General features: G+C 38.1%; 1 protein-coding gene across 2 annotated transcripts in view; it reads left to right on the top strand.

Moving 5' to 3' along the window:
• The window catches only part of LAMA2 (laminin subunit alpha 2), a 707,630-nt gene that overhangs the window by 447,083 nt on the left and 244,472 nt on the right, over positions 1-16,075 (top strand). For both annotated transcript variants that reach the window (XM_070073612.1, XM_051855341.2), the window contains exons 23-27: positions 11,245-11,481; positions 12,744-12,887; positions 13,552-13,731; positions 13,838-14,026; positions 14,110-14,243. In XM_070073612.1, the coding sequence (XP_069929713.1) occupies positions 11,245-11,481; positions 12,744-12,887; positions 13,552-13,731; positions 13,838-14,026; positions 14,110-14,243 (884 nt within the window). The remainder of the gene's footprint in view (positions 1-11,244; positions 11,482-12,743; positions 12,888-13,551; positions 13,732-13,837; positions 14,027-14,109; positions 14,244-16,075) is intronic.

Below are 16,075 nucleotides of genomic sequence, written 5' to 3'. Positions count from 1 at the left end.
TGTAGTTTTATCATTGCTATAACTTCATATATTTGGTGTTTTTTTAAAGGTTTATTTATTTATTTGAAAGAGTTACACAGAGAGAGAAGGAGAGGCAGAGAGAGAGAGAGAGAGAGAAAGAGAAAGAGAAAGAGAAAGAGAAAGAGAAAGAGAAAGAGAAAGAGAAAGAGAAAGAGAAAGAGAAAGAGAAAGAGAAAGAGAAAGAGAAAGAGAAAGAGAAAGAGAAAGAGAAAGAGAAAGAGAGGTCTTCAATCCGCTGGTTCACTCCCCAAAAAACCACAATGGCTGGAGCTGTGCTGATCCAGACCCAGAAGCCAGGAGCTTCTTCCGGGTCTCCCATGCAGGTGCAGGGGCCCAAGGACTTGAGCCATCCTCCACTGCCTTCCCAGGCCATAGCAGAGAGCTGGATTCATAGTGGAGCAGCCGGGTCTCAAACCTAACCGGTGCCCATATGGGATGTCGGCACTGCAGGTGGCAGCTTAACCTGCTATGCAACAGCTCCAGCCCAACTTCCTATATTTAGAATCATTCTCTGTGTTTTTGTTTTGGGGTTGGTTTGTTTGGATTGGACTTGGCTTTCTTCTACTTTAATGCTTTTGCAATTCATTCATGCTGTTTCTATACCTGTAATTTGTTCTTTTTAATTTCTTCATAATGTGTCATTGTTTGATATACTATTATCTACTTACCTGTTACGATTTGGTCAACCTTTGAATCATTTCTACTTTGGAGTTATTATGAATAATTTTGTTATGGGCATCATTGTGTAAGTCGAAAGTATTTTTGCAGACTTGTTTACATTTCTCTTTCAAAAACATTCCAAATCTTTACCAACACTTGGGTTTATAAGTCTTTTTAATTTTAGGAATTCGTATCTTTTACATTTCTCTACACACAATGATGTTGGGAATCATTTATTTATAATTCATACATATTTATGAAGCATTTATAAATCTTTTCCCTATTTTATTATGGCTTGCTTATTTTCTCAGTAATGAGTTGTAAGAGTTCTGAATTCTACATACAAGTCCTATGACATATATATATATATATATATTCCATAACTATATGTCTTCCAGATGATGGCTTGTCTTTCACTTCACATCCTCATCTAAATTTTAGAAATAATAGTTTTTTATCTCTGTGTTCTGGCTCATGGTTTTTGTTTTCTATGTAAATATATCTGCCTGAGTCACTGCCCAAAGATTTGTTCTGTATGTTTTCTTCAAGTTTTATGTAGGTATTAAATTGAGGTCCTGTTCCATTTTTAATATTAATTGGTATTTGGTATGAAATAATGGTCAAAGTTCACTTTTTCATGGATATTCAATTTTTTTCAGTGTCATTTGTTCAGGAGACTATCCTTTTCCCATTGAATGACTTTCATTCCTTTGTTAAAATCAATTATATGTTGATATGTTTCTGGACTCTCTCTCCTGTTACTTTTGTGTATGTCTTTTTCCTCTAATAATATAAGGTATTGACTACCTTTCTAGCAAGGCATGAAATGACATATTTCAAGATTTCCAAGATTACCTTTTAGATGATTTAGATCTGGTTCAGTTCCATAAAAATTTTCAATTCATCATGCCATTTTTTCCAACCAGAAATCCTGCTAGGATTTGATTAGGATTCTATTGAGTCTCTAGATCTGCTTGGGAAGAATTGACAACAATCTTGCATCTTCTAGTGCGTGAACATAATATAACTTTGAATTTATTTAGGTATTGGTAATTTATCTCAGTTATGTTTTATAAATTTGGTATGCAAGCCTTGCACAAATACTGTTAAATATAGCAGTGTCTCATATTTTAATGCAAAGGTGAATGCTGTTTCATTTCAGCTTTTAATTTTTCCTTAAATACAAAAATACAATTATTTTTATATTTAGCCTTCTGTACTGTAACATAGATTGATTTTGGTAAATTCATTGGGACTTTCTACATAGATAATCATGTCACCTACAAATAGAATTTTATTTCTTACTTTTTTAATTATTTATTTTGACAGGCAGAGTGGACAGTGGGGGGGGGTGACAGAGAGAAAGGTCTTCCTTTTTCCATTGGTTCACCCTCCAATGGCCGCCGTGGCCAACACGCCATGGCCAGCGCACCACGCTGATCCGGAGTCAGGAGCCAGGTGCTTCCTCCTGGTCTCCCATGCGGGTTCAGGGTCCGAGCACTTGGGCCATACTCCACTGCACTCCTGGGCCACAGCAGAGAGCTGAACTGGAAGAAGAGCAGCCAGGACAGAATCTGGTGCCCCGACCAGGACTAGAATCTGGTATGCTGGTGCCACAGGTGGAGGATTAGCCTATTGAGCCGCAGAGCCAGCCTTATTTCTTACTTTTCAAACTGTTTTTTTATTCATTTTCTTGTTCTACTACAATAAAAAACAAAATGGACTAGACATGGTGGGACCAGTCCTTGCCTTTTCCCTTGTATTAAATAGATAGCATTCAGTCTTGAGAATGAATGATGTTAGCTATGTCTTACATATGGATGCCTCTGTTTGGTTTGAGAATATTCTCTTATATTCTTAGTTTAGTTTTCTGAAAGCTTTTTATCATGAATGTATATTAATTTTATTAAATACCTTTTCTGAATCTATTGAGATGACATGATATTCCTTTTTAAACTATTAATATGAATCATACTGTGATTGATTTTCAAATGCTTATCCAGCTTTCCAATCCTCTTATTTATAAACCTTGTTTGGTCATAAGGGTTATCCTGTTGAAATTGTATTGGATCCTGTTTGTTAGATTTTCATTAGTGACTTGGGAATCTATGCTCATAAGGAATATAAGTAAAGAACTTTTTTCTTGTATTGTTTTCTGGTGTTGGAATTGGGACACTGCTAGACTTGTGAAGTGCACTGAAAAATATTCCCTCATCATAATTTCTAAAGGTGTTTGCATAACTAGTTAAATAGAAAACAAATACTTTAGAGTAAACCAGAAACTGTTTTTTAAATCAGTGAATTTGATAATATTCTAGAAAGACTGATGAAAAAAGAGAAGTTTTTTTTATTGATTGATTCTTTCAAAATGTGGTATTAAATTTTCAAATACTTGTAAGTTTTCAAGATATTCTTCTGTTACTGGTATCTAGTTTAGTTTATTGGCCTAATATGTTTGATATTCTTTCAGATCATTTGAAATTCATTGAGATTGGTTTTATGGCCTAGAAGGGTGCCCACTTTGTTAAATCATGTGCACTTGAAAACAATGTGTATACTAGAGCTGTTGTTAACATTTTTTCTAACGGTCAATTTTTAATGAATTTTATATCTGCATGTTCTGCATTGAAAGTGTTGAACTATAATTTTGTTTTGCCCATTTCTTCTTTCAGTTCTCTCAGGTGTTTACTCGTGTGTTGTAGAGTGTGGTGTTGCACACACACTTAACATCATTATGTCTTTTTAAAGTTGGCGCTTTAGCCAAGTGAGCCACAGTGCTGGCCAATCCTCCGCCTGTGGCGCCGGCATCCCATATGGGCGCTGGAATCTGTCCCAGCTGCTCCTCTTCCAGTCCAGCTCTCTGCTGTGGCCCAGGAAGGCAGTGGAGGATGGCCCAGGTCCTTGGGCCCTGCACCCACATGGGAGACCAGGAGGAAGCACCTGGCTCCTGGCTTCGAATCAGCGGAGAACGCCAGCCATAGTGGCCATTTGGGGGGTGAACCAACGGAAGGAAGACCTTTCTCTCTGTCCCTTTCTCTCACTGTCTAACTCTGCCTTTCAAAAAAAAAAAAGTTGGCACTTTTAGCATTATGAAGTGTTCCTCTTTACCTTTGCTAATATTCCTTATTCAGAAGTATACATTTTTCTTATATTCATATCCAACTTTCTTTTGATTGGTGTTAGGGTAGCCTATATTTTTACATGCTATCATTTGTTCTACCTCTCATTTTGAAATTTTAATGTGTATATATATTTTCATTTTTGTGTTTATCCCATCTTAATGTCTTGGCCTTATAATTACAGCTTTCAAATTGCTTCTGCTTAATGCAGTCATCCACAGGATTGAATTAAGTCTCATTTTTTGGTGTTTGCTTTAGTCTGCCCTACTATTCTTGCTTTCTTTTTCGATTAAATTCTATAACAACTCCACTTTATCTGTTTTAAATTTGTTTAGTATTTGTTTAGTTTATAAGTGGGTTTATCAGAAATTTGTGAAAAATGGAATTAAGACTGAATTATTTTGATGCAAAAACATCTTTTTATAATACATGGAAATGCATATTATTTAAAAACAAATATATTTCAAAACTTTTTTGCATTAAAGTAAACTCATACTTTTTTTTCATTTTTATTTGCAAAGCAGAGGGAGAGAGAGGGAAACAGATTTTCCATCTATTTGTTAACTCTCCAAAGGTTCTCAACAGCCAGGGCTGAGCCAGGCCAAGGCCAGGAGCCCAGACCATCCAGATCTCCCCTATGAGTGGCAGGGACACAGCCATCATCCACTTGAGCAGGAAGCAGGATCTGAAGCCGAGTAGCCAAGTCTCCAATCAGGCCCTGTGACGTGGCGTGCAGGTGTCAGAAGGAGCATCTGAAACACTGAAGCAAACATCTACCCTGAAACTCACACTTGAATTTCCATTTCTCCAAAATCTTCTTCAGGGGCTCTCACGCAGACTTAACTTTGCATAGTGCACCTTAAAAGAATACACCACTTTATATTTAGCATAAGAACCCTTAAATAGTAGACATCTGGTTCCCTTTCCTATCTCATGCTTTCGTTGTCAGGTATTTTACTGCTATAAAAATATGTAACTCACAATATGATCTTAAGATTTAAAAAAAAATAAATTTTATTTTTTAAAGCTGGATGTAGGGCCAGCTCTGTGACCTAGTAGGTTAAGCCTCTGCCTGCAGTGCCAGCATCCCATATGGGTGCCAGTTCTAGTCCCAGCTGCTCCTCTTCCAATCCAGCTCTCTGCTATGGCCTGGGACAGCAGTGGAAGATGGCCCAAGTGCTTGGGCCCCTGCACCCACCTGGAAGACCCGGAAGAACTTCCTGGCTTCTGGCTTCAGATTGGTCTAGTTGCAGCTGTTGTGGCTATTTGGGAAGTGAACCAGCAGATGGAAGACCTCTCTCTCTGTCTCTCCCTCTCTCTGTCTATAACTCGGCCTCTCAAATAAATGAATACATCTTTAAAAAAAAAGTTATATTTATTCTTCTGGGAGGTAGAATGAATTACAGTGAGGGAGCTCCCATTCGCTGGTTCACTCCTCAAATGCCCATGACTGCCGTGACCGCGCCCGTGCTGAAGCCAGGAGTCAGGAACACAGTACAGATCCCCTGTGTGGTAGAGGGAACCCACTTATTTGAGGCATCACTGTTGCATTCTATGATTTACATTAGCAAGGAGTTTGTTTCAGGAACCAGAGTCAGGAATCAAACCCTCGCACTCTGATGTGGGATGCAGGGATCTAAAACTAGGCTAAATGTCCAAACCCTAATCTAATTCAAATAGGGAGTTGTTAGTTTCAGTGTGCTCAAATTCCTTGTATATATTCAAATTTCCCATTCATGTCATTTTTCTTCTTCCATTAACTATTCTATTCTAATTTTATTGTTGTCATATCTCACACTTCAGACTGCTTACAATTATTATTTCTGTTTTATTGTTTAAAAGAGCCTCTATTTTTCCTTCATTGACTTTTATGTTGATTTTCAGCAATCAGATTATGCTATCTTTTTGTGTTTTTTTCTGTTTATATTTTCCACGGAGTTATTTATATGGTTGACTCTACAGTTTTCATCAAATTAAAAAAAATTTCAGCCACAATGTCCTTAAATATATTTTGCCCCTATTAAATATCTGAGTTTCATTATGTGAGTATTGGATCACTTGATGTTTCCCTACATCTCATTGAGATTTTGTTTATTACTCTTCCCCCTTTTGTTTTCCTCATTTTTAGTAGTTTCTGTGTTAACTATCCACTGATCATATAGTATCTATGGTATTCTGATAGCATATCTATTTTATATAGCATTTAATCTATTGTTAATCCAATTGAATATATTTTTATTTCAAATATGTTTTTCATCTTCAAAATTCAATTTCAAATCTTTAACTTATTCCTTATTTTCCATTTATCCTTGAAACATATATAGTGTTTATAAATAGTAGCATTTTAAGATGACTATCTGCTAATTCCATCATTGCTTTCTTGCCTATTCCTATCAGCTGATTTTTCTCCTTGTTATGAGTCATATTTGCTTTATTGCTACCACACGCATGGTAAATTTTATTTGAATGCCAGACATTGTACATTTTTTGATTGTTGTGTATCAAATTTTATTGTAGTCCTTGAAAAACTGTTAATTTTATCCTAGCAAACAATTTAATTACTGGCTGATAACCTGGATCTTCTGGAACTTGTTTTTTAAGTTTTCTTGGGGAAAATGCTGACCAGTCTTAACTATGTAAATCAGTTATCCCCACTACTATTTTGAACTCTCCTCAGAACTCTACCTAGGATATTAGTATTTATCTCCATTCTGGCTGTTGGGAATCTGAGTTATTCTAAGTTTTCCCTGAGCACTAGGATTTTCCAATGCTTTTTTCCACAAGTACATGGAATTTCATAACATGCATTCACATATTGATATTCCGTCAAACACTTAAAAACACTTCTATACATCCCTGGCCTTTTCTATTTAACTTCCTTCCCGAGTGCAATTCCATTGGCTTCCGTAACTTTGAGCTGTATGCTCTGCCGGACTGCACCCTTTGTCTTTGAACTAAGCCCCAGCACTGAGCCTTCCGAGTGTGTCCTCTGTGTTGCAGTGTAGGAACTGCCTGCCTACAGTTCTCCTTTGTTTTCCTTCTGTCAGGATTCACAGTCCTCTGCTTCCTCTCATCCAGTTTCTGAAGGCAGTTGTTTCATGGGGTTGGGTTTGGTTTGATTTTTTGGTTTTGTAGTTTAGCAGCTTAAAAGCGAGAAGTAAACAATGCATTCATTGTAAAAACTAACAAAAAAAGTTGTTTAAAAAGAAGGAACATTCTTCCATACCAAATGTAACACAAAGGTCAAGTAGGATTAAATTCCATTAAATTTAGGAGCAGTAAGTATGGGCATTTTATTTGTTAGAGTTATTCCAACTGAGCATTTTGGGTTGGGAAATGATGGAACGTGATGAGCTGGTGTGGCCTATTTGACCCCTATTATTAGCCTATAGAGATATAAACTGATTTTTCCGTGAGTTAGCATACATAAAATAGACTCTAATCTTATTACAAGCATGGTGAAATGTCTGAACACTGGTGTAGAATAGAACGAGAATATTGGTGATGATCAAGGAAGTTGATATATTTGACAACAGATGTGATTAAAGAAAATAAAAACTAGACAGGACACATTCTTCAATTGTCAATGTTATTGTTAAACATGAAATTCCACAGAGCTAAGTTTTGAAAACTAAATGAAAATTTCTCAAGAATTTCAAAAGCATTTTGGTATAAACAACACACTGAGTTTTTATGGTTGATATTTTGTAATCTCAACATCAAGCATGCTCATCTGCTCTATCACTTAGACTCGAATAAACCATAAGGACACTTATGAGGTTTCCATTCTATCCACACAATCCCATGATTTGGCCAAAGGGCCAAAGTCTAAATGAAGTTCCTGAAATTGAAATCTACACCTAATGTTCAGGATGTAAATCTGGATAGGGTTCGGTCCAAGTTTGTATAAAAACACAGTTGTGTATGTTAGTCTATCAATTTTACTGATCATTGGTAAAAATTAGCTGGCTGAAGGTGATTGACTTTTTGTCACTTTGAACTGCTTTTGAAAATCTAAGTTTCTGAATTACTAATTTCTTTGTGTCGTGGATAATTTCTCCGTGCTGAGATGTGAGCACACACAACATTATTAAAGTAGAATACAAAGGCTGAAATCTTTCGCTAGCAGGGGGATTCTGAATAAATCCTCTTTTGCTAAACAAACATCATGTCTTCTAAGTATGATTTAAGTTTGATTACTGGCTATAGTGCTATTTAAACATATGGTTAATGATATTGTTTAGCCCCCTCTATAACTTCCTGACTTGTAAAGATCCCTATGTCTACTTGTACTGTCACTCTTCTCTAAGGATCACTTCTTTGGTTTTATATAATAAATTGGGTAGCAGATATTTCATATGAATTTATAAATAAAGTCTCACAAGAATTTTTAGGTTTATTACATGATTATAGTCTCCATAGCATATCATAATTTTCTACTGCTGATTATGGCTCATTATGTTTAAGTGAGTCCATATATATTCAAGATAATTGGTAAAGAAAAACTATTTAAGTGAATAAGTGAATTATACTAATTGTAAAATTTCAGTCCACATGTAATATTCTATAAAGATGAGACAATGGCTGTGGTTATTCAATGCCTTCAAACCTATGTGCATGTATCTAATATGTAAATATTCATAGTTTGGATCTTTCAGTTTAAAATAATTTATAGTATCATTCTCTATTATTTTTTCTGTATATCAATGAAAAAAGAAAAATATGTAACTATGTTGACAGCAAAAATAAGACTGGATGATCACTTTACTATCACAGTGTGGGAAGATTATGAAACATTTGGCCAGGAAAAACAACAGGAGAAACTAGGGATTGTGTGTCATATCCTAGAAACACTATTTGCTCAAGTAAACTACCAGACAGGAATATCCCTGGTAGTGGTGGATATACAAATTAACCTGATGGCCTCCTGGTGTAATGGGTAAAGCCACCATCTGTGACACCAGCATCCCATGTGGGCTCCAGTTCAAGTCCCGGCTGCTCCACTTCAGATCTAACTCCCTGCCGATGTTCCCAGGAAAGCAGTAGAAGATGGCTCAAGTGCTTAGGCCCCGGCACCCACGTAGGTACCCAGAAGAAGCTCATGGCTCCTGGCTTCAGTCTGGCCCAGCCAGATAGAAACAGCAGATAGAAGAGTCTGTATCTCTCTTACTCACTCACTCACTCACTCTGAAACTCTTTCAAATAAATAAATCCTTAAAAAAAGCAAATTGAACTGAGCAATAAAAGTATGAGATATACAAAGTGAGACCCAGCCAGACTTTGGAATCTGAGAATTTGGCAAGTTACATGTGAGAGTCTGCCTTTGGGCTGTAGATTTGAGAAGGATGATAGGAACACACCCGAAACAGCCAGGTCACAAATGAAGTGGACAATACGTGGTGGCAAGTTCAGACTTAGAGAGGGGTGATACCCACTTGAGTGTCCTGCACTTTGGGGGACAGAAATCACACTGGTTGTATGTAAAGAATAAAGTGGCAGCAGGAGGTCAGTTACTAAAAAGGATGAAAGAGAGCAAAAAGCATACTGCAGTAGCAGATGCAAATACACAGCTTCCACCTCCAGGCTGAGGAAGGGTTGCAGGAGAGAAGAGCCGTTAGAAGGCACATTCCTTCTCCCCACCCCAGCATACAGCTTGCGGATGGCAAAAAGCTAAAACAAAAACAAATGTGTCAGAGTTTGTGGGCCAACACTGGTCAGAAGAAACTGCTCACTGTTGTTGGAAGATGTGAGGTTACTGGAGTTCCTTAGAAGTGGCCTTCCTGATCAGAGCAGTTGTCAGGGCCAAAGATATTCGGAAAGGTGCTGGGGCACCTTAGGGCATGTTGGGATGCTCTCTGGGCCACTGTTTTAACTAATCAGATGATGATGATGATGCTAGTGTTGAACCAGAACCCACAATGGACATGTCTTTGGGCCCATCACTATGACCTCACTGGGGCCTTCCGGGGACCTTAATTGATGAAGCCCTCGCCAAGAAGTGATGTCTACATGGTGTAACTCCAGTATCACAAAGTAGAGTGAATTTAGAGCTACAGATTTGTAATTAGCACAGCTGGCCTCTAAAAATGCTTAATTCCAAGATCCTAAATTAGGTCTGAGAAATTCACTTTGCATTTTCATTAAATTGCAAGAAGATAGGAGCTCTGTAAATCAAGAGCAGAAAACCCTTAAAAAGGAGCATATAAGACAGAGAGACAAATGGAGGAGCAGAAATTGAACATGAGCAAAATGAAATAAGGAGATGATCCAAAAGAAGCTGAAATTGCAATCATGTAATTACAATAAGCATTGATGATACTCACATGGAACAGTTTTCACTGTGTAAAAAAAGGGCTGCACAGTAGAGAACAAATTTGAGAGAGAAATATAAGGGTACTTATAAAGGTCCATAGAAAACTGCAAGTAAAAATGGGTTTTTAGGGTAAAAACTGGAAATCCATACATAGGTTTTTCTTAATATGAATTTTCCATAAACTGGAGACTCCCCTCGTGCATCAAGAAAAGGAGTAGAAGAGATCACAGAAGACATTATGATATTACAGATGTGGCAGGTGAACTACAATGATGTGTCTTAAAAATTACAGATGAATTCAAAGAATGAATTTGATTAATTAAAACAGATGTAAAAATCAAAGACAAATCTGAAGAAATAGCACTGTATCAAAAAGAGTGATGTTCTCCAAATGGAAAGAGCTCACTGTATTCCAGTAAATACATAAGAAAAAATATATAGTTTTAAAAATTTTGACCAAAACAAATTGAATTATATGAAAAAGAATTCCGTGAAAATCTAAGGGTAAAAGCAAACAGCTGCAATGTCTCTCAAATCAGGTTTATTTGTAAAACTAAATGGCCCCCCCCCCAAAAAAAGTACTAGATGTTCTTTTCTCCTCTAAGCACTCCCTGGCTTCCCCATGTCTGGTTTGATGCTCCTTATAATGATATCCTGCCATTTCTCCTTCTCCTGGGTTGTACTGCATGTTCTATAGCACTGTGTTTACACTTTTACTTGTCTCCCTGTGCTAGCCTGTATGGTCTATCTCTGCAGAACTTAAATGCTACAGAAGGAAGCAAAATGGCAAAATGACTTTGGAGATTAACCTTTGAAACAAAGAGTGTTTGAGGAAAACCCATACATATCCTCTCATCACCACAAAAAAAAAAAGTCAGATAAAATGTTTTCTTTCTTATGCATACAGCATTATGCTTTCTGGACAACCATATATTTTTGTAAATGCAGGAAGCAATTTTAATGTTTGTGATAACTGATTTTTCCCAAGTGACTAAACTAAAATAGGACAAAGCATACAATAGATACGTGATTAATATGTGTTTCATGGAAGCTTAGCAACATTGAAATTAAAATTTGAAGATATTCCTCATGAAATTGTGTTAATGGCTGCTGTTTTTCTCTCCCCCATAGGCTTGTAACTGCAGCGCAGTGGGGTCCTTGGATTTCCAATGCAACATAAATACCGGCCAATGTAACTGTCATCCAAAATTCTCCGGTGCAAAGTGCGCAGAGTGCAATCGAGGTCACTGGAACTACCCTCACTGCAGTCTCTGTGACTGCTTCCTGCCGGGGACAAATGCTGCCACCTGTGATCCAGAGACTCAAAAATGCTCCTGCAGTGATCAGACCGGGCAGTGCACGTGTAAGGTATGTGCCACCTGGATGCAGCAGGAAAGACCACACTCGGCTCTGTTTCTGCTGCTCACTTTTATCTTCATTCCTTTTCATTTTTCCTGCTTCATTAAGCTACACAAACAAATGGATAAATGCACATTGCCAGCCACAGAGTTTTCACCTGTGTGTGTCCATCGGCATACAGAAAAACAGTGCATAGCAAGAACTTATTTTCAACCCAACCTCAATGTGTTTATCTAGTTGGTAGGGATACTGTATTTTCCATGGTAAAGTGAAATTATTTTTCTTTACATATTTGCTTTTCTTAGAAAAGAATTATCTTGAGGGAGAGGCGAGGAAGACAGTTCTTTTAAGCATTATCAGAGAAAATCACAACAAATAATAAGGCTTATAAAAGAGCATTTCTCTGAAAGTTAATCTGCAGTGCAGCCACTGTGTGCTGAAAAGCATATTTACTGCTGTGAAAGTTTGGTAAATTTCATCACTTATAAACACTGCCGTTACTATCAGTGATGATGTGCAAATTTTAGTTCTCATTAATATTGTTAAATGATGTAGAAAAACAGCCAATTAAAAAGGATAAGTGAGATTTTTTTTCTTGTTTATGTTCCTGAAAAGTCAATCCCAGGATAAATGCAATTAAAACTGTGACAGAGGTGTCTTTTGAAGATCAAATCTGTGGAGAGAGACAACGGTAACAGGAGAGTAAAATCTCGGGAGTAGTTGTTAATCTGGTCTTGAGAATTTAGGAAAATAGTGGTTTCTGCCATGAAGGACCCTAGTCAAAACAATCAAAATATTACAGTGTCGCTTTATTTCATGCTATAGTTATGATTACCTATTGTATTTATTAGGTTTTATATAGGCATATACATTCTGTTGTAATAATTATGTAAATGTGCACTTTAAAATTCCACAACTTTGCCTAATCATACCACTGCTGTCTAGGAACTAATGTTTTTAGTTTGCTTCTGAAATTCTCATGAGTCTTTCATATTACTCACATTAGAATGATAGGAAATGCACTGCTTACATTAAAAAGAGAATGTAAGTTACCCTTAGCATCATACGCGTTTATTCACAAAACAGTTTTTAAAGACCCGTGAGACCCCACAACGAGGTTAACTGCATACGCCATTTGAGATGTGAGTCTGATGCTCTTAGTGTTCTTTTATTTGAACTTTGTAAAATGAAAGCAAGTGTGACCCATTGTTTGGTTCTCAAGCGCAGAACTTTGCCAGTGCGAACTCTGAGGGTATCTCTTCTCTTTTCAGGTGAATGTGGAAGGTGTCCACTGTGACAGGTGCCGGCCTGGCAAATTCGGACTTGATGCCAAGAATCCACTTGGCTGCAGCAGCTGTTACTGCTTCGGCGCTACTACTCAGTGCTCTGAAGCAAAAGGACTGATCCGGACGTGGGTGAGTAGGGAGCTGCTGAGCCATGTAATGGTATAATGTTAGTTCCTGCTGGCGTCTCTGAGACAGGCACGGAGGGGTAGTAGGAAATGGCAAAACATTTAAGGAACCTTTTCCCCTGTGCACATTTAGAAATGGTAAGGGGGCCATGTGCCATTAGGCAGTTGGAGCAAATGTCTTTTTTATTCGTCCTTAAAAATAGTTCATTTATTGTTGATAATGAAATAGATGCCAAGTGCAAAGGAAAATGTTGGCAGGGAAGCAGCAGCTTCCCTGAGTGAGGGCACCAGAGCGTGAACGTTGCTATGCACTAACGCAGCACTGAAAACTCGTTGTGCATTTCTTCTAAACCAGCCTTAGGAAATCATCAGTTTCTAAAGTGGATGAGTGTTTGTTTTCACTTTAGTTTTCCTTTAACTCTTCCTACTTTGAAATGCTACTTTCCTTAGCGTAGAAAATGCAGTGTTGAGGTTTTCGCTGCAAACGAGTCCCAGAGATTTACCTATTGCCATGCTTGCCAACCCCGTGCAAGTTCTCTGGCTCGTGAGACTGTGTCACCAGAGTCGGTAATAGGAGCTGCAGAGGGATGTCCACTCCATAACCGGGTTTGCAGGGATTCTCAAAAGGGTTGACCTCGGCCTCCTGCTGTGTTCTGATTCCCCTGCAGGTGACCCTGACTGCGGAGCAGACCATTCTGCCCCTGGTGGATGAAGCCCTGCAGCACACAACGACCAAAGGCATTGCTTTTCAGCATCCAGAGATTGTTGCCCACATGGATCTGGTGAGACAAGATCTCCATCTGGAGCCTTTCTATTGGAAACTTCCCGAACAATTTGAAGGGAAGAAGGTATGAAGAACCTTGAAGTCACATAGAACAAAGTGCCATGTGCTTTGGGAATCACACCATTGCCAAGATGTATCTTAAATCATCGCTCTTCATTTTATTTTGTCAGCTGATGGCCTACGGGGGCAAGCTCAAGTACACGATCTATTTTGAGGCTCGCGAAGAGACAGGTTTCTCTACATATAAGCCTCAAGTAATCATTCGAGGTGGGACTCCTACGCATGCTAGAATTATCATCAGGCATATGGCTGCTCCTCTAATTGGCCAGTTGACAAGGCATGAAATTGAAATGACAGAGGTAAAATTATTAGTTGTTGAATCTAAGGATGCCAATGGTTTTGTCTTCAGTTTTGTCAGAATGGTTTCTTTTCCTGTTAACAGAAAGAATGGAAATATTACGGTGATGATCCTCGAATCAGTAGAACTGTGACCCGGGAAGACTTCTTGGACGTCCTCTATGATATTCATTATATTCTTATCAAGGCTACTTATGGAAACATCATGCGACAGAGCAGGTACACTATAGCAGAAAGTATTCAATCTGAGTTCTTATTCTTGAGTCTATAGGGAAAGTCCAAAGATATCTGTTAAGACCATTTAGAAGTGGTTGGTTTTGGAGGGTAGTGATAGAAAACAAGCTGAGGATGACTTCCAGCCACCTGATGAAAGTTACAGCCATTCACTAAAAAAAAGTATGAGAAGCAAGGTTAAAGTGAAAAACAAATGACTTAATCTTTGACATGGTGGGATTAAGAGATCAGTCAGAAATTCAGGAAAACATGCATGGTGGGTCAGACACACAGACACAACTGTTACAGGATTTCTTAGAAAATGACTGCCTTCCACTGTCCGGGAACCAGGCAGGGCCAAATTGGTGCAGTTTTCTCCAACCGTTAGCTCTCTCATCAGTATGTCCCAGTGTGCCATCTAACAGCGTCTTTCCCTGTGCATCATGAGATGTAATGATTGGAATTCATGTTGAAAAGAAAACAACAACAAGAAAGCTACAGAAGAACAGCAAGAATGAATGTGGTTATCATGGAACCCAAATCAGTGAGACCACTTCAAGAGAATATTCTGTGTTTTCATATGATCCCCCGAGGCCAACTAGAGTGAGGCTGTTGGAACTGACACTTTAAACCACACCAATAACTTTCTTGATACCAGCTTCCATGAATTCCTGGAGCAGAAGTAATATCAAAGGCAGGTGCTATGGAGCAGCAGGTTAAGGCACTGCTTAGGATTCCCACATCTGAAATTGTAGTGCTGGTTCAAGTTCTAGTTCTAGCTTCTTCACCTCTGAACCTGCCGCCCCTGGGAAGGTGGAAGATTACAGACCAAGTACTTGGATCCCTGCCACCCAAATGAGAGCCCTGAATGGAATTCTTGGCTCCTGGCTTCTACCTTGGCTCAGCCCTTCATGTTGCTGACATTTGGGAAATGAACCAGAGGATGAAAGATCTCTCCCATACCACCTCTCCCTCTCTCTCTCTTTCTCTCCCTCTTTCTATCTCTCTGCCCTTTAAATAAACAAACCAACAAATCTTAAAAAAAAAAAAAAAAAAAGAACTATGGAAGACAGGGAACCTAATATTGTAAATGTGAACCATTGTTTTCCATGAACATAATTGGAAGAAGAAGGAATGACACAGTTTCAAAAATCAAGGGATGATTATTTAACTTGAGAGAGAAGTAAACATGTTCACAGGCCAAGGGAAAGGGAGTAGTAGCAAGTGAAATTTTAAAATACAGAATAAAGAAAGAAAAACTAATTAAGGAGGCAAGGAGAGTGCAACATCAAGTAGTATGTTCCTTGAGTAGAGAAACAGATAATCCAGAAATACAATGAAGGATCACAGAGATAGAGATAAGCTCCATACAATAGAGATGGAAAGTTGAGTTCATACAGTCTCACTTTTGGTTTCATGTGATTCTCTTATGTTCTGTAAAAATATAGAATCCATACAGCATTATAGTTTCATATGATAATTTAGTAGGCCAAAAAGAGTGGAAATATGGTGATGACCCTCAAAAACACAACAAACAAGTGTGAAGCCTCTGACTCTCAAGCTACTGCATATGAAAAGACAGTGTTTCAAATATCTACAACTGTGTGTAAGCATGAAGTAGAGGAAAAAGTCCTTTTATTTCATGCAGAACATCCATTTTGCTTTTTTGGTTGATAGAGGGACTTTTGGTAAAAAAAAAAAAATCAAGGACCGATGTTCACTCTCAGATCTAATTTCTTTTTTAAAAGATTGACTTATTTTACTTGAAATTCAGAGTTACATACAGAGAGAAGGAGAGGCAGAGAGGGAGGGAGGGAGGGAGGGAGTTGGTTGTTCGG

Source organism: Oryctolagus cuniculus, chromosome 5 (genome assembly GCF_964237555.1).
Source record: "Oryctolagus cuniculus chromosome 5, mOryCun1.1, whole genome shotgun sequence".
NCBI lineage: Eukaryota > Metazoa > Chordata > Mammalia > Lagomorpha > Leporidae > Oryctolagus > Oryctolagus cuniculus.
Note: the sequence above shows the minus strand (reverse complement) of the source record. Positions and strands in the feature narration are given on the sequence as shown.